A 19,265-nucleotide genomic window follows, 5' to 3' on the forward strand; every position below is an offset into this window, starting at 1 on the left:
GTAAAGTAATAGAGATGTGTGTACACATTTTTTTTTTTGTTTTACATATTACCCAACTAGTTTAATCGCTTGTTATTCTGGTGCCATGAAGAATGCTTTCACCAATCAGATTACTGATTGGTTAGCCCAGGAAATACGTCATCAATACATCATCATCATCCCTACTTTATTAGTGTAAAAAGATGAAACATTTCTTGTTTTTTTAAATTGCTGTATTGGATTTCACAGTTGCATGTTGGTTTGTTTCTGTTGTATTTAATACTAGTACATTGAAATTATTTTCTTATTTTATGGTTTATTTGTTAAGTTAGGTTTGATTTTTCTTTATTTGTACGTTATTTTTTATTATTTTTTAAATAGTTAATTTTTTTTTTTAACAGTTTGTTATATGTAAGAATTGTTACTAAATAAAATATATTCATTATAATTAAAATACTTTCATCAATTAAAAGAAAAAAAGAGAAATTAGTAAACATCTGCAACAAATATAAAAGAAAAACACAATTTAATAACTTCATAATTGTAGTTGATTATATTTAAATACTTATATCAAAAAAATTATAATTGAAAAATTATAATTATAATTGAAATAGTTACTATTAGAATATCAGTCCAATATATCCTACTTTGCAATGTGCTACTTTTTTTTATTTCCTTGTACTTTACAAGGAAGTATTGTAACCATTAAAAATTTTGGTTTTCAGATATCAATGGAAACATCCATTTTGACCATCCCTGAATCCATTTTGTCTAGTTATGGCGTGACTCTGTATGTATGTATGTATGTGCATACACATGTATCTCGCATAACTCAAAAACGATTAGCTGTAGAATATTGAAATTTTGGATTTAGGACTGTTATAACATTTAGCTGTGCACCTCCCCTTTTGATTGCAATCAACTGGACCAAAAGTGTCCAAAAAACATAAAATCCAAATTTTTGGATTTTGGCAATAAGCTCTCATTGAGTGAGAGCAATGATATGTCATAAGTGGTACGTATTTTCATTGTTTCCAGAGTTGTAGCCAAACGAAATTTTAACTAATGAAATATTTGGATCTTATTAAGAAGAGGGGGGAAGCACATTGGTGAGAATCCGACTTCCATTTCCTTCTTTTTTTAACTTTTTTTTAAATTTAAATATATTGATTTATTAATAATTATTAACTTGTGATAGTAAAAAAAAGTTTACAATAAATAATAATTCAATAACAAAAAAAAATTGAATAAAAGATATATGTAATTTAATAGGCATACAAGGAAGTCATTTGGTGTCCACATTAGGTGTTTTCTTATAGCCATTTTGTGTGCAGACCTAGCAAATGATTCATCAAGCCTTTTTTTTTATAATGTAGTGTTTTGTGTGCATTTTATTTCAAGAAGTTTGATTTGTACAAAAAGATAATATTTACACTCCTGACGTTGAGGTAATTTATATTTTAATTGTGTTTTCCAAATTTATCTCATTTCAGTGAGAAAACTGCAGGATGTTTGCTTAAAAATATTCAGAATAGCTTTTTAAACAACACAGCCCATTCAGAAGTAAGAAAGAGAATTCTACCTTTTGTATTTACCCATTGGGTATTTTACTACTGATTGAAATAATCTACATTTTGCAATTTATAGTTAGGAGCAATTACTTCTATCAGTTTTTAATCCCATATCATTAAAATTCCACTTTGCAGAAGGAAAAGCTTGTTTTTGAAATTTATATCTTATGGAACCTCCCCTTCCCAGTTGAAGAGGTTTAGCTATTTAACATAAAAATCTTCTTTGATTTATTGTTCTTTAATTCTTTACTTCGGGACATCTGTAATAATTAAGAAAATTTACACATAAGTATCCTATGTTTTTACTATTTTCACAATGGTGTAATTTTCAAAATTTCATAATTTTTTATAAATTTTATATCATTAGTATTTTAATTGTATTTAAGAATTTAACATTTTTGTTATCATAGGGAGAACTGTAGTATGTGAGACAAAAGAGGAGTAGTCTTGTAGCTGTATAACTAGAGTACCGCTCTTAATTATAAACAGACATTTTTTTCCATTCAGGTCACCTTTGGTCCACATTTACATAATTTGGCCTTTTTTTTACCAAAACTTCATCATCTCTTCTTGTTTTTCTTTCTTTACTCCACTGAGATTTCTTTTAGGTTTTATTGTTTCTTGAAACTTAGATTCAACAACCAATTTTTTAAATTTATCTCTTTCATGTATAAAATTTTTATTTGCTTTTAGTTCCTCTAGGTCTTATTTGATCTGTTTGTACCAATTTGTTTTTGCCCTTATTTTTTTCATTAATAAAATCAAAAATGTTCATGAGTTTGTTATTGTTCATTTTACGGAGATGCTTGTAGAATTCTTCCCTTCTTTTTGTCATTGTTTAAATATTTTCTGTTTATTTTATTACTCTTTTGATTTTTATAGTTTTTACATTACATTCTTATATTTCAGACTGCATATTTTCCTGAGAATTCTTTTTTCAACTGTGCGCTAGAAAAAAGCTCATTCTTTTTCTAGAGAAAAAAATCTCTAATGATATCTATCTGTCTCTGATGATATCTAATTTCAAATGATATCTGTTTTAATAGTAATAAGATCTGTTTTTGTATCTGAACTATATAAGGCTTCTGGAAGGATTACTGTATTGTCTTAATTAGGTTTTTCTTGCTATGGGTTTTTTATTGTATATGCTACTTCAATTTTCTGTATTCTAGCTTTCATTTCTTCTTTTTCCAGTCCTGTGTGGTTTCCCCCTAGATATTTTAATTTACTCTTTTGATTGTTTTATTTTTTCATAATTAAATTTCTTTGTTTTTAATTTGAGTGTCAGACAGCTCGTTTATGTTTTTCATATAAAATTTGTAAACCTATTTTATTTTCATGTTTTTCTAAGATTTGGAGTTTTTTTGAATTTTATCAAAGATTTTTATATTTTAATCTTTATATAATGGGCCTACCAAATTATTTTAATTTTAATGCAAGTATTTAATTAAGGGTTTTTATTGACATTAACGTTAATGGTGTTAAGTAATTATTATAAATTGATTATGTACTGCTTCTTGAGAAAACTTCTTATTTTTAGTTATTGAGATAGCATTTTCTTCATTTAAATGTGTTTCTTCCATTAAATTTTATCTTAAGCTCTGTTAAGTAATTATTATAAATTGATTATGTACTGCTTCTTGAGAAAACTTCTTATTTTTAGTTATTGAGATAGCATTTTCTTCATTTAAATGTGTTTCTTCCATTAAATTTTATCTTAAGCTCAATATTTTTGAATATTTAAAAAATAAAAATAAAACCACTTACACTGTATATAAGGCTGAACCATTAAAACAGATGTGTTATTTTACTTTCTTCTCGCAAAATTCCATTGTCTGAAGTAAAATTTTTGAGATAAGATTTACTTTCTGTTTTTTCTTTGAGTGCTCTAAGATGGTCTTTCACATTTTCCTGCTATTTTCCATTCTTTCTTGATTTTTTATACAAAAGATTATCAATACGTTAACTGTAAGAGCAGTTCTATCAATAATATTTTTTATCTGTTATGAAACACTTATCTATTTGCTTCTTTTGATATTTAGTAATATCAGGTTGGAAATCAGTTTATAAGTTTGAAGATAGAATACAACTCCAGAATTTCTTATCCTAAGTAAAGAAGTAATTGATAAAAAAAAAATATATGTTAATCGTGGTTTTTAAATTGTCCATTGCAGAAATACAGCTATGCTACCTTCTAGTAATTACCAAATAATTTTCGTATTGTCAATCTGAATATGTACAGGCCACTTAAATGAGTATCAAGATAAAACTACTACTACCATTACAGGTCAGAGACACTGTTTAGTTGCTAGTGCTCAAAGTTAAACCAGCACTTACCAATTCAGCCAAACTGTACTTAAACATTAATATTGATTATTTTTTTTTTAAATGGTTAATTCACCATGCAAGCTTATGCTTGCTCATGTAAATGTGATGTTAAATTTTGTAAAGTGAAAAAATGCCTGATCAGAATTGGAATAACTTTCAAATTGAAGGCAGAGAAAGTATTATAAAAAATTTTCTGATGGTCAGTTTTAATATTGTAGTAATTAATATGTATTTTTTGGCTCTTGGAAAAGATAGGCATTTCTTTTTTGTACTAAAGATGTTTATAAAGCACTATTATGGTATGTACATAATATAACAGGATTGGAAAAGAATTAAATCTAACTTAAAAACTAACTTTATTTATTATAAGCATTTTTCTCCAGGAGAATGATGTTGAGAGAATTGTGAAGATATTTTTAGAATTATGTCTTTTGAAAATATTCAAATGATTTACAATTTCAAAACACTGCATCTGAGTCAATTTTTGGTATGGACAACAAAGGAAATCTTAATAAAGATTTCTTGAATCTTTTTTTTTTTTTTTAATAAAATCCTTATTTTTATGTAGGTGTTTGCAAAATATTAATTATCACTGTTCTTGCACTTTTAAAACTACTAGTGGCATAGATTATGCTCCAGACTCATTGATTGCTAAAAGAATATAAAGATGTTTGTAAGTCACTTTTCACTTTCACAGCTGATAATTTTTTTAATTTTGGTTAATCTATATATCATATTTATTCTGATAAATTGATTTTTTTCTGAGTAATTTATTTTTCTCCTTTCTAATATAATATTTCCTGTTTATGATAGAATGATATTAAAATAATTTTTTTTTTTACTTTGTGGAATATTATTATACGTAATGGTGATTATTAACTTTATTCTTTTCCTTTTAACATTTAAAAAATTAGAATGATTTATATTTTTCATGCGTTATAGTTAAATGAGGTATTGAGAATTACCTGTTTTTTAACAGGTTGGATAGAAATTCATGTTCACTTAGTATATTTTTGGAGAAAATAAAAATAACTAAAAGTGATTTATAATTTTTTCTTTTACATGCTGTTTGTAATTTTGTATGACATATTTTATTGTAAAAGCTAAGTTTTTGAAATATATATTTCATAATTTCACTAGTTTATATTTACTGGATTTGAGATTGAATTTATTCCCTAATTAAAATATAGGTAGTATAGCTTAATATGTTTGGTAATTAGGTTATAGAGTTTTCTACTAATATAATAGTGTCTATATAATAAAATGGAGATAAATAACTAATTTTAGTTCTGTTATAATTCAGATTCCTGTAATTATATACCAGTTCTTATTTGCATAATGTTATTTGTTGATATATTAAGTAAAATGATAATGTATAAGTTGTTATTGTTAGGACCTTTAAATCTTCAGCTTCAATGTGTCATTCACTATCAATACCCATGTTTCAGAAAAATAACATTACACGCCTTATTAAGGTTTCATATAGTTTAATCTTAGTTAGTCTTGATAAGAGTCATGGCTTAAATAACTTCATATTGGCATAAAAAGCCCTGTTACCACCTCCCATTATCCTTCATTTTATCTCATTCAATGAATTTCTACTACTACCTATCAGTACACCCAAATACACAACACTCAACATGCTTGAAAATGTAATTTCCTATTTCTATATATCTTTCTGTCTTTTACTTGCTGTTGGCAATATAGTTAGTTTTAGCTTTGTAAATCTTAAAGATCCACTTCTCCTACCAACTTTTTCTAACAGACTGAATGTCTCCCTTAATGCTGGTATTGTTCTTGTCAAAATGGCTACGTCATCTGCATATGCACATAACTGCCACAATCAATTTATGATGGCCCCATCCCCCATAGCACTCCTATCTGCCTCCTGAAGTGCCACATTAAACAGAGTTGACAGTGTATCCCTCTGTTTCACTCTCAACCTTATTGCAAAATGCCTTCCCACAAAATTACCCATTTTCACCCTTGAACATGTTTCATCAAGTGTAATCATGACCCAACTTAACAAGTTTTAATGGTTTACCAAATGTATCAAGTCCCTTCATTACCTTGCTCCTTGATACACTATCAAAGGCCCCTTTATAGTCAATAAAGATCAGATGTAGGTCAATATCATATTCCCCACATTTTTCTACTGCTTGCCTTATCGTGAAGATCTGGTCGTACTCCATCACCTTCTAAGATCACACTGATAAATACTGAGAACCAATAAGCCTTTGTAATAAAATATATGCAAAGGGTTGTTCACAATGAGTGGCAAAGACAATGGGATGCTACTGTTAACAATAAACTTCATCCAGTTAAGCAGACTGTGTCACTGAGGAGCTCCTCATGCAGAAATAACCATCAAGAGGAGGTTATTATCTGCTGTTTATGAATAGGGTACACTAGGCTAACTGATGGGTATCTGATGATGCAAACAGATGCACCCGTTTGGGCATGCAGCGACTGCCAAATAACAATGCACCACATCCATTTGAATTGTATCTGTTATGTGGCAATGTGTCACAAGTTTAAACTAGGGGCTGACATGTGTTGGGGAACAATGCAGTGATTGTCTTGCTATCTATCTGAAGGCCGTGTATCTTGATTCAAGAATTTAATTATTTATATGGTTCTTGTCAACTGTGTATACCATTTGGCATATGCCAGTTTGTAATTTTTATTCAAGTTACTTTTTTAATGTTGTTTCCACTGTGGTTTTTATTTTGCTTTTAACATTATAGGGTTTTTAATTTTAAGATATTTTTATGTTGCTAGATCTTAGTTTTTAATTAATTTTTTTTTGTCAGTTTTTTAATATCTATTTATTTACAACAAATATATTGTGCCCTAGCCATGATAGTGAAAGCGTTTTTTGCCTAGAAAAATCAAAACAAAAAAATTTATCATGCTTCTTAAAAATCAGGTGAATTAAACTTGTCCTCCATTCATCTGGTATCCTTCCGTTTTCCATGTCATTAGTATCAATTTATAAACTTCTCATCTAATCCATCACTTTCATATTTAATCAACTCATTCACCACACCATCCTCCCCAGGAGGTTATTATTTTTTAATCTTTATATTGCGTCTTCAAATTCATCCCTGGTAGGGTCCGATACAACCATAACATTGCTTAACCTGCTGTTACCATCTCCACCCAACTTAAATCCATACACTCCTATCCCTTCTCTTCTGTTATGGCTGTTGTTAGGTTGTTCCTCCACATCATCCTCCTTCCCATTCAAAACCTCAAAGTAGTGCATCTCTAAAACTCCATCATTATCGAGAATCTTTCAACTTTTATCATTACAATCCTTCATCCTTGGCTGATACCACTTTCTAAACCAATTCACTTTCTTATAAAATCTCAGGATTTGATTTCTACTACTGCACAATATTTTGAGTTCTATTTTCCTCATTATTGCCTCAGGTTTCTTCACCTCAATATCAACTTTACTCTTCTTCTCAGTTCATTGCATTTATTCTGAGCACTTCTTGTATCCCTTTGCATCATCCTTTGCCTAACCTCAACTCTCTCACTCACCACTGCCTCACTTTCCCCATCACACCACTCATCATTTCTTCGCACTGTCCTCACTCCTACAGTCTCCTGGACCACACCCTCTCTAAAACTTCCTTTATATTCTTTCACCGACTTTCCGCATTTACCTCCTACATTGTGTCTCGCATCAATTTGCAAATTCCTCTTCCAACCTGTCATAGTTCCTGTTTCTATCCTCAACATTCACCCTATCTACATCCCATTTCCCTCTCTTCATTCCTGTTTCTTTATGTCAATCTGATTGACCATATATCTGATCCTGGGACTTTCCAAGTTCCTATGTGTATCCTTTTATGAGGGAATCCTATGCACTTAATTATCTTTATATTATATTCTGCAAATTGTGCCCGTAGTAAGCCATTTTTATTTGACTCCTCATACTGAGAATACTGACCAGCAACAGACCTTACTAATGGTTCTTCCTCACCTTAGCACTTAAGTCCCCCAGTATCACCACTGTTATAATTCTGAACCCTGTTCACCTTCACCACCAACACATAATAGAAATCCTCCATTTTCCACTCCTTTGCCTTCTATGGAAGCGTATATGTACATAGAAAAACATTTCAAAATTTACTTCTCTTCTTAATTATACACAGTATTTCTGACACTGGTTTGAAACTTAACAACCTTGTTTTCATTTCTTTAATGATAAAGAAACTGGTCCCACCATAACCCGTCCTTCAACCATTCTGCTGTACAATATCGAGAAAACCTTTTCATCAATTTGTCCATCTCGTCTTACCATGCCATCTTTTTGCCTGCAGTGCCACCACATCCATCCTACAACAAATCAGCTCTTGACGCCATTCGAGTGCAGATATCATTCTCACATTACATTTTGCTAGTCTCCAGTCCATATCCTTCCTTTTTTTGCCATACTCCTTCATTCACATTCAATTCATCATAAATCCTGTCCATTCTGAGGCTTGTTTCCTGGTTTCATAACAATATATTCTTTACATGGTTGGGGAATTAGCTTAATGCAAGTACCCCAACATGGAGGACCAAGGAATGTTAATTTGGAGTTTCCTTGTCCTAGGATGCTTGTTTCCATCACAGCTCACAGAACACATCCTACTTTGGATTTTCTTCAGGTTTACTTCCTAGGCTCTTCTGCCCTCTCTGCCGTTGGGAATTTTTTCCTCATCTGCTTTCAAGACCATTGGCCAGTTTTCACCTGTTACCCTAGGCAGGTACCCTATAACAGGGTGCTACAAGCTGGACCAGATTGACCCTGTTTTTTTTCTAGTATCAACGAGGTTTGTACTTCTTCTGCTCTTCGTTCCTATCGTTTGCATGACAAGGCCTCAGGCTTGCAACCGGCGGTACTAAATAGTACATTGGTGGAGTTTATAGACAAATTTAGTTACATAAAAGATCAGCTTCATTGTATGATGAGTTTTTTGATGATTTTTGAAACCATGATTTTATAACCCACCAAATCTTTGTATTCTCATACTGTTATCTACATATAAATAATAAAATAACTTGAACCTCTATCAAGTTTTATAAACAAAATTTATTAATATATTTATGTACATTTACATAAAGGGAATAAAGAAATTAAGAATTAGGTAAATTACCAGCAACATAATAAAATAATTCTAAATTTGTGTGTTTAGAAATTATGATGTTGGAAAGCAGTTAAATATAAAAGAGTTGTTAGGTACTGTATTATCTTATTTTGATTTTTCACTGTCATTTAAGATTCAGTTGGTTTTTTTTTGTTTTTATTAAGTTCCATAGTAGTGGTTTCAGGCAACTTTTAATCATAGTGATTCCTGGAAATAGTGTAGCTGTTCATGATTATAAATGTCCTTCACCATGCTTGTTAAGGAAAGTGAGTCAAATTATTTTCTGAAGTCATTTTCATTGAAGGTGAACATAAATTATTCAATGCATTTTAGGGGTTAATAGAAAACGAACAAAGCAGTTTAGCATGCATTGATTTAATGGAGTGATTCCAGATATTCTTCTAATATCTGGTATGAAACTGAATATTGTCTAGAAATTTGCACGCCAAAAAAGATGCTCATGTGGAACTTGTTCAAAGTTAGTAAATGTAAATAAAACTGCTTGAAATGACTTATAAAACACATGCTTGTTCAATTATAAAACATGCATGTAAATACATTGCATTGTTATATTTTTATTAACTCCTAAAATGTGCTGAATAATTTATGAACACTCTGTACGCTGTATACCAGTATGGAAAACCACTAAATCTCAGTTGATATGCGTCTCTAAAAGAAAATGTATCACGGTGATCACCACAGGGACTGGCTATGTATTGAACTTAATTACTCGCTGATAAAGCAAGTCCAGTGTCTCAACTTATTAGGGAGAGTATTTTGTAAAATATTTTATTGATAGAGTAGATTGGAGCGAAAGGTACAATATTTTATTTTAGAGGTTACATTTCCTTAGCCGGTTGCTTTTAATGAAGTGTTTGTGACTCTCCCTCTTGTTTGATTTAAAAGTGAAATTAATTAAAGGAATGGCATTAATTTTTTTTGTGCTTTATAACTTCACAATTTACTACAATATATATATATGTATATATATATATATATATATATATATATATATATATATATATATTGTAGTAAATTGTGAAGTTCTGGGACCACTCATGATTTCATATATTTATGGGTGTAAAGTGTCCGAGGTACAAGTGGCAGTAATCAGAATTGCTTTGTCTGATAGTAGTGATGTTCATTGTACTCCCAGAGCATGTGGTGAACAGAGTGAAGGTTTTGCTCATAGAGCAGAATAATTTCCTAAATTTTGTAGGAATAGCTGTCTGATTAGCTGAATCAACAATGAAGCCAACAGCAAAGCATTTACTCTTTACTTTTAATAGTTTGTCAGTTATTGCTTCTTACACTTGTGATTAGCCTTGAAAGTTTTGTCAATACATCCAGGAATTCATTTTATACTTATTTGTGGTTGTAGGAAATATGGGTTAAATTAAGAGGGTAAAACAAAAATAAAGCGAATTTAAAAAAAAATATTTTTTATATGCTCTTACATAAATGAAATATGCCTCTTTTTTAGCGTAATCCCTGCCTACATCTATGCACTTTCGATCTCATCTTTTAAGAAACTTTTGAATTCCTTCTGGTTTCTTCCAGAAGGAAAAAACTTCCTTCTGGCCAATTTTGCACTGCTCCCATGACATGTTCATCGGAATAAAATTGATCCACGAGTTCTTTGCAGCTCTTCTTTCACTGGGTCAAAAAAGTGAAATATCTTGGACCTTTACTGTAGTCTAGCAGCTCAAAACTAAGATCTTGAAGGCAAAGGATTGTTCTATGGACCATATGAGGTCAAGTGTTATCTGAAGCAAAATTACAACTTTTGAAAGTTTAACTTTGAAAATTTTTGGCCTTCAGCAATTGCAGTAGCTCAAAGTAATCTACACTATTCGTAATTTCACATTAATGTGTGAATTAAAAAAAAAAAAAACTACTTTCTATATTCTAGAATATTGTTAGCGTCAACTTACTGCAGATATGCGTTTTGAATTTTTTTTTGTCTTAGCAGATGAAGGATATTTTCAGATTAAACTTAGTCGCTATTCTCAGGTTCAAAATTTTATTATTCGCATATTATTAAGTCTCATCAATGTTATTATTCACTTCAGAAATAATTCCTCATCTTCATAATGTTTCTTAATTCTAAAGCTTCTATGAAATTTTCAAACAATTCTCTTTGTGAATGTCTGTCAGGTGGCATGGAATTCAGATGCAGTATTATTGAAGGTTTAAAGTAGACGATTGAAAATGCCAAGCCATAGCTTTATATTTTCACCTCACTTCATCAACTTTAGTTTGTGATATTGTGAATCATTTGTTTAAAGGTGTTTGTATTGTCATTGTTTTTTGAAGTGGAATTCTTGTTTTTCATGTTCATTGCCAAGATAAATCCTACCTTTTTTTAAAGTGATTAATCTATTTGTATCCCTTGCTTCCATTCAAAAGCTCCTCTGTTTTGCTACTGTATTTTATAAATAACTTCTGGGGTTTCTTCATACTTTCTGATTTGAGAAAACAATGTCACTTGAAATTTATTTAATTATTTCTTTTTATTTGAAATTTATTTCAAAGGAGCAGATATGAGATTATGATTTATAGCAGAACAATCAGTGCTGCAAGACATGTTATTAGGAGGAAAATAAGAATTTCCCTGTACTTTATCTGTATAATAATGTTCATGTAGTAGATTAATATTCTGTTTAAAATGTACATATTGGGTATTGTCATTGTAGGTGTTTGTTTATCTTTTACGAGCTCTTGCTTTATTACTTCATTAAAAAAAAATAAATTATAGATAGTAGTAAGTCTGGCAACTATTATTATTTGAATTTCTTTGATTTCAGATTTATCAAGATGTCCTTGTATCCATCATTAGAGGATATGAAGGTGGATCAGCTGGAAAAGGTATTAAACTTTAATCGTTTCTATTAATTATTGCTTTATTTGTATATTTTGAAGTAATTTTAATTTTTTAACTACCTAAGATCTCATTGCTTAAGCTCAGATGAATTAGGAATAACTGTTTGAATATTAGCATTTTAATTATAAATAAAGAATATTTAATATTTTTGTAAATTCATTATCTTGATTTTTCATATTATTTGTTGGTAGATCTAATAAAAATACAAAAAATGTTTAATAATAGAGGATGGAAAATGTATATTTATAAACCTTTGAAGAACTTATCAGAGATAACATTTTAATAACAGTTTAAAATTAATATTTATATTTATTTTAAAATACCAATCTGTGAATATGAATTTATAATTTTTGTTTACTAATGTCCAAAAAGTAATGTTTAATTAAATACTTAAAAATACAAGATCCGCTGTTATCTTTTTAAATCCAGTTATTTCATTACATTGTTGACTAAAGTATGAATAGTTAAATAAATTGTTTTGATGCAGTAATAATTTTACTATATATGTTGGTTGATAAATAACATATCTGGTTATGAAGTGCGTTGTTAGATAAAGTTTAGGTGTTAAATTTAGAAACAAGTGTTACATTTTTCATTTAAATTTTGAAAAGAGTGGAATTATTAATGATACATGTATTTAATAAGTTTTCCAAGTATATTTGAAAAATAAAATTATTAGCTGGTTGTACAAGATGCAATTTATTTTATTAAATAATAAATTTCACTGAAAATTAAATAACTTAATCTGGATTTGTGTGACTGATTTTTTTTTATCTGATTTTTGTTTTCACATTCACAGCTACATTTTTAGACTTTGAATTTGATTCAGGTGAGAAATTTGTGATTGCAGAATGTTTGAAAAGTTCATTACTATTGAATTGTACATGTTTCATTATCTACATGTTTCATTATCTACATGTTTAATTTATCTTACAAGTAGTTAGTGTATATCAATTAAAAATCATTTTTTATATTCATATTTTAATCATATATTGCTGCAGTTTATTATTAAATTTCTAAATTATCATATATATGATTACTAATTTCTTTGCCTGTTGAGTTATCAAAAAATAGCATGTCCTGGCGTCGTAGAAAGTCTGATATATAATGTACACAATAGAAAAATTTGTCGTACAAATCATCCTTCATCTAGATAAGAGAAGTAAGATAAACTTTGATAACACTTCTCATTTAAAGAATTAAGTGAAATTGGTGTTTTCCATAATTCTAAATTTGTTTAAATTTATCTTACTTTAACTTGCGGTATATAAAAGTGCTACAAGTAAATATCTTTTACCACAAAAAAAATAAGATTGTTAATCATTGTCTGATGTAATAATGTACGAGTTCCGAGTGAGGAAATTCATTAAAAAGTTCACCTAAAATTTTAGTAAAAGTAAAAAAAAAGTAATGCTATTTGATTATTTAAATTCTGATGTTTTAAAATCGTGAAATTAAAAGTAAATGCCCATGGATGATACTATCTCTATCTGTCCCATTGGGTACTACTACCACTACTCACCCTTTTCCTTATTTTTGATTAGTTTTCCTCATTATTAGTTCAGTAGGTGGTGTAGGTTTGAACTATGCTAGATCATCCATGCTGAGGATGATACTAGGAACTTGAAGTTAGCTTATCTTCATATATTTTTGACTTCTATATAGAAACAGTTAAGGATTTGAAGTATTTTTTAAGACAAAAAATTTATCAGTTATCTGATTTATTGAACGAATAGATTATAAAGGCCTTTTATTAGTACAATTATTTATTAGTTGCAGAATCCAAAAAAAATAAATTGTCGAAGGTGAAATTATATATATATGTGCAGGGTAAAAAATCAAAAGAAGTTGTAAAAGAACCCCTGTGAAAACATTAATCATGGATTAAGATTTTAAATAGCTTTAAAATCCTTACCTTTACCTTTATATGGAACTTTTTAATTTTTTTATATTAAATCTGTTAACCAGCAACTGAGAAAGGATTCAATTTCCCTTTTCCTTCCTGTGCCTTTTCCTGAATCTTCATTAGAACATACTAATTTAAATATGTCTGGTACTTATGTAATTGTTTCTTGTATTGTTGCAGTACTTACTATTTTATAATTTATTTCTTTATTAACTAATATTTTCTGAGTTGGTCGATTGCTTGCGTAAAAAGTTATTTAAGGAAACAACTGTTAATAGTAATTGCACTCATAAACTGTTTCAAATCCTGTATGCAATGGGAAACCACTTAACACCTCACTTCTTCAGTAAGCCTGGCATGGATTGTTTGTGGTCATATTGACCAAATTGTACAGTTATCACCTTCTTTAACCCAAATATGGTCACGTGTCAGCTTGCCAAGCTGATGTGCACTGAAGGCCTGAAGGTAGTATTGGTGTATATAAGAATACAAAAATTGGTGTATACAAGAATAATAAAATATTTATTTGTTTTTTTATTGTATATTTTTCCAGGTCCAGTTGAGGATGATTCAAGGACATCAGACATCATCAGCTCCTTTATACCCTTCCATAGAACCTTCTGCACCACCTCCATATACACCTTCTTTACCTTATCCTATTTCTCCAGAAGTAAATTCATCTTTATATCCAGAATTATCTAATTACATGGGTCTTGAATTATCTTCTGCTGTCATCGCAGCAAACATGCCAGAGTACATGCCCCAAAATAATCAGGTATTCTATGTTCAATAAGTTTAGTTTAATTCTATATATATGTTGATTTAATTTAAAGTTTGACTATTTTTGCTGACTTGTGTTTTACCCAAATGTTTTAGAGATTAGCAGCTTTAAAGAATGTGATGTAATGACAAATTATCACAATTTAAACCACATTTAATATACCAGTTTTCATAGCTCATGTAAGTTGATTGATGCTGGACCTAGTTTTATTTTGCACAGGAATTACATTTGCTTGAAATAGTAGATGTGTAAATGAACTTTGTTATTTTGTAACATGTAAATATATGAGGTATGTATCTTTAAGTACATTTTGACATGTCCACTGCAGCGTGGTGCAGTTTTGAATGTGTGCATTGAGTTAATTACATCTACTGACTTGCTACAGATACCATTTTGTGGTTTTTAATCATCGTTTACCTATGCGTGTTAATCTTTGTTTACAGTTTCCTACATCTGTTAAAAATGCTTATGACTGTAAACAGTGCTGCCAATTGTGAAATATGTGCTATAATTCGTTTCTTAAATGCAAGAGGTACAGAAGCAGCTGAAATTCGACAGAGTAGAAAATTGTATGGGCATAATGCTATGTCTGATGGAATGGTGAGAAAATGGGTTAGGGCATTTTAAGACAGCTGTACAAACATACATGATTGGAGTGGAGTGGGCCAACTGTCTGTTATTATTGATGACTGGTGTCGATAGTTAGTGGAAAAGTTTGTGAGAATATATAAAGTTTATAAGTTCATCACTGTGTAATGAATTTCCTTTGTTATGAAGTGTCGTCCTTTATGAAATTGTGTCAGCATGCTTAAATTATCAGTAGTTGTACTCATCCTGGGTACCAAAAATGCTGACTGAGTTACAGAATAACAAATGTATAACTAGTGCTCTGAATTTTCTCATGAGATAAAACAATCAAGGCAATCAGTTTTAAGCCAAATTGTTACTGATGATGAGACTGATGGGGACATGGAATGGATGACTTGCATTACAGCAGAAACAAAACAAAAGTCCATGGAATAGAGACGCTCAACATGAGAGATGTTGAGCGTCTCAACATCTCAACGTCTCAAGTAAGTAATGTCAGCCCAGAAAATCACCTGCACTCTGTTTTAGGGTAGATAGGGCTCATTGCTTGTTGATTTTTTGCCTTTGTTTGAAACTATAAATGCTGTGATATATTGTGGGACCTTGACTAAAGTGTGTCATGCATCCAAAACAGAAGGTATGGTGTGCTCAAACTGGGAGTCGTGCTGCTTCATGACAATGCTTGGCCATACATTACTCATTGCGTCATTTGGCTGGGAACAAATTGTTCACCCACCAATAGTCCTGACCTGGTGCCTATTGACTGCCACTTGTTCCTGCATTTAAAGCAGCACCTCGGCAGTCAGTGCCCTGATGTTGATGACATCAAAACAACTGTTCAACCATGCTTGTCTTCTTGTGCAGCAGATTTCTGTGAAGCTGGAATGTAGAAGCTGATTACATGATATGGCAAGTGCTTCATGTAGCAGAAATTATGTAGAATTGTAGATTAAGATCCAGGCTTTCAGGTAAGTATAAATTTAAAGAAAAATATGCAAAAATAAGTCAAGAATAAAGATTCTTATATGCAACAGTAAGAATCTATTTGATTTTCTTATGCTAGGGTTGTAGCTTTGTCTTGCTGAAGTCATATGGTGTCATTCCGTGGATAATTGTTTGTTGAGTAACATGTGAAGAATCAGATTGCTTTATTTTTCTGGAAATTCTCATACCACTGAAGCCACTGCTTCATGTGGCCATCATAATTTTCAAAGAAAATATACCCCTCTAAAATTTATGACAACAGTATCCTCTGCAATGTCACATTGTAACATTTAATATTAAATTTTAGAAAATACAAGCTTTCTAGATTGAAATTTGCAGCTGCTGTGGGAGGATGTAAATCAGAAACAGTCAGATAAGTGAAGCAACATTTGGGTATTAAATAAGAACACATAGATGCACACTTTTATTGATATATAGCAATTTTTTACTTTAAGAACTTTTACAATTGTCCTGTATCTCATGTTCTGTGTATTTGATCCTGTATAAATTCTTGTAGTTCCTAAGTATGAGATTTAAGTTACATAGATGAGATATTGAGTTGAAATAATAAAGTCAATGATATAATTAGAGTAATTTCATAAACTGAAAATGTTTTTGCACCATTTGAAAATGTTTTTCTTCATTTTCCAGTGGTAGAAACCACTGGAAAATAAAGAAATACCCTGGATGTAATATTTAATTATCAGCCCGTACTTTTGAGTTCAGAATTTCTACTTTCTTATGTAATTCTAAAATCTAAGCGAGTTAAAATATTTTGATTTATTCAATTGCTTACTCTTAAGCTCCTAGTTGAGCAAGATTTTACATATTTTTGGACAAGGGTATATACTAAAAAATCAGATTGGAAAGTATTAGAGATGTACTTTTTTCTTTTTTTTTTCCTGTTTAGCCTCCGGTAACTACCGTTTAGATAATTCTTCAGAGGGTGAATGAGGATGATATGTATGAGTGTAAATGAAGTGTAGTCTTGTACATTCTCAGTTCGACCATTCCTGAGTTGTGTGGTTAATTGAAACCCAACCACCAAAGAACACCGGTATCCACGATCTAGTATTCAAATCCGTGTAAAAATAACTGGCTTTACAAGGACTTGAACGCTGGAACTCTCGACTTCCAAATCAGCTGATTAGGGAAGACGCGTTCACCACTAGACCAACCCGGTGGGCTTAGAGATGTACTTATGTTTTTAAATCTCCACTTTTTATTTTCTGTAATACACAGGCCACTATTAAAGAATAGTGTATAAAGGATGAATTAAATAAAAATACTTAGTTATTTTATTTGTCAGATTTTTCATCTTAAATAATTTTGTTTCAAACCAATAAATTTTGATATATAACTTAATATTCCTTGTCACTCTGAAAATATCCAATCTATATTTGATTTCTTTCCATACTTGATATAACATATCTTCTGTTACAGTTGTAATAACTATCTTAATTCTTTCCTTTAAATATTTCAGGTCATATAATTTTTGTGAGTAAACAATTTTTCAATGCATTCATCTAAGAAAAAATCTCAAGGGGTTAGGTTTGGACTTTGAGGCCAAGGTGTATAGGGTCTTCTTGGCTTTTCCATCTGTCTTTAATTCAAAGTCTGGCTAATGAATGCACGTATGGGATGTACCTGTTTGTTGGAAGTAGACTTATATACATTTTCAATCATATACAGTTTAGGAAAACTGTAATTATTTAAAACATGAAGATAAACATTTCTATTTATTAGTGGAATTATATCTTGAGATATCTTGTATCTTTTCTTTAAAAAATGGTCCAATTACACAATTTTTCATTATACCACACCAAACATCGTTTTTCTGTTATCACATCCATTAAGATGGAAAGTAGCTTCATCTGCAAAAATTACATATTTAAAAATGATTTTTTATTTTCACTGATTTTTGTCTAAAATTTCAACAGCAAACCAGAAACATTTCTCTTTGTTAGAAGATTATTTGCAGTTTCTGAATTTTGTTTGTATACTGGTGCAATTTTTTACACAGAACTTATAAACTATTATTTTTGGTATTGTAACTCTTCGTTGTTTTGTAGGCATTAATGAGCAATGGATTTATTAGGACTTCTGATGGCATATTATCTAATTTGTTCAATCCTTTCACCTGATGATGAAGGCCTTTCAGGCAATTTCTGTTCGAAAACAAATATTGCTCTTTGAACCGATTGAATCAGCACTATATATATTGTTTTGATATGATGGCTTCTTTTTATATACTGTACAAGGAACTGCTTATAAAATAAAGTTATTGAGTTCAGTTTGGCATGCTACAAAACGTACTATATTTTCTTAAACAGAAAATGAAGTAAACAAAGAAACAATGAAGAGACTCCTCAGCAACAATATATAAAGACTGTTAAAATGCATGTTTCAAAAAGTCTCTGGTAGAGGCTTTCAGCACTACAAACATAATTTCTCAAAATGTCCCAATGGATTAATTTGAGCTACTGAAACCCCCACCATTCTTTTATGATGATCTTGTATTACAGAACACCTATCTTTAAATTTTATTTAAGGAAAATTTTTTTCTTTTAATGTATACAGCGAACTATTACATTTTTATAATAAATTTATAATTTCAATAAACATTTGTATTTTTAATTCATCAAAAAAAATTTGTTTAATGGCTTGACTTGATGTGAAAGAAAAGTTTTGCACTTTAGCTAAACTACTTCTGTTTCAAAATTTTATTTTCAACATTAAGAGAATTGAATACAAAAGTAAATAATTAGGTAACATAATTTGAAAAACATAGCCTCTTTTAGCTAATTTATTTTTTTGAGTATAAGGATTTTTCCTTAAGTTAGGTCTTAAATATATTTGTAATTAAATTTACTTCTTTACTCTGTTATTTAAGAAAGATTGATTATTCAATACTTCTTAATTGCAAAATAAATGTTATTTTTAACTACTTTCCTTTATTTAAATTTATTTTCTTCATTCTAGTATTCCTGTTTTTCATTCATGAATTAATCCTAAAATTAGAATTATGATGTTTATTGTTGATTAGATTATTCTTCATTCATTTATGTTTATTATTTTTGTTGAGAATATAGGTATGATT

General features: G+C 29.9%; 1 protein-coding gene across 1 annotated transcript in view; it reads left to right on the forward strand.

The window, feature by feature from the left end:
• LOC142323884 (syntenin-1-like) overlaps nucleotides 1-19,265 on the forward strand; it is a 44,115-nt gene that overhangs the window by 10,330 nt on the left and 14,520 nt on the right. Inside the window, exons 2-3 of the mRNA XM_075364196.1 lie at nucleotides 11,830-11,890; nucleotides 14,366-14,587. Of these exons, the coding sequence (XP_075220311.1) occupies nucleotides 11,840-11,890; nucleotides 14,366-14,587 (273 nt within the window). The 5' untranslated portion in view covers nucleotides 11,830-11,839. The remainder of the gene's footprint in view (nucleotides 1-11,829; nucleotides 11,891-14,365; nucleotides 14,588-19,265) is intronic.

This window comes from Lycorma delicatula, chromosome 4, assembly GCF_047948215.1.
Source record: "Lycorma delicatula isolate Av1 chromosome 4, ASM4794821v1, whole genome shotgun sequence".
In the NCBI taxonomy this organism is placed as follows: domain Eukaryota; kingdom Metazoa; phylum Arthropoda; class Insecta; order Hemiptera; family Fulgoridae; genus Lycorma; species Lycorma delicatula.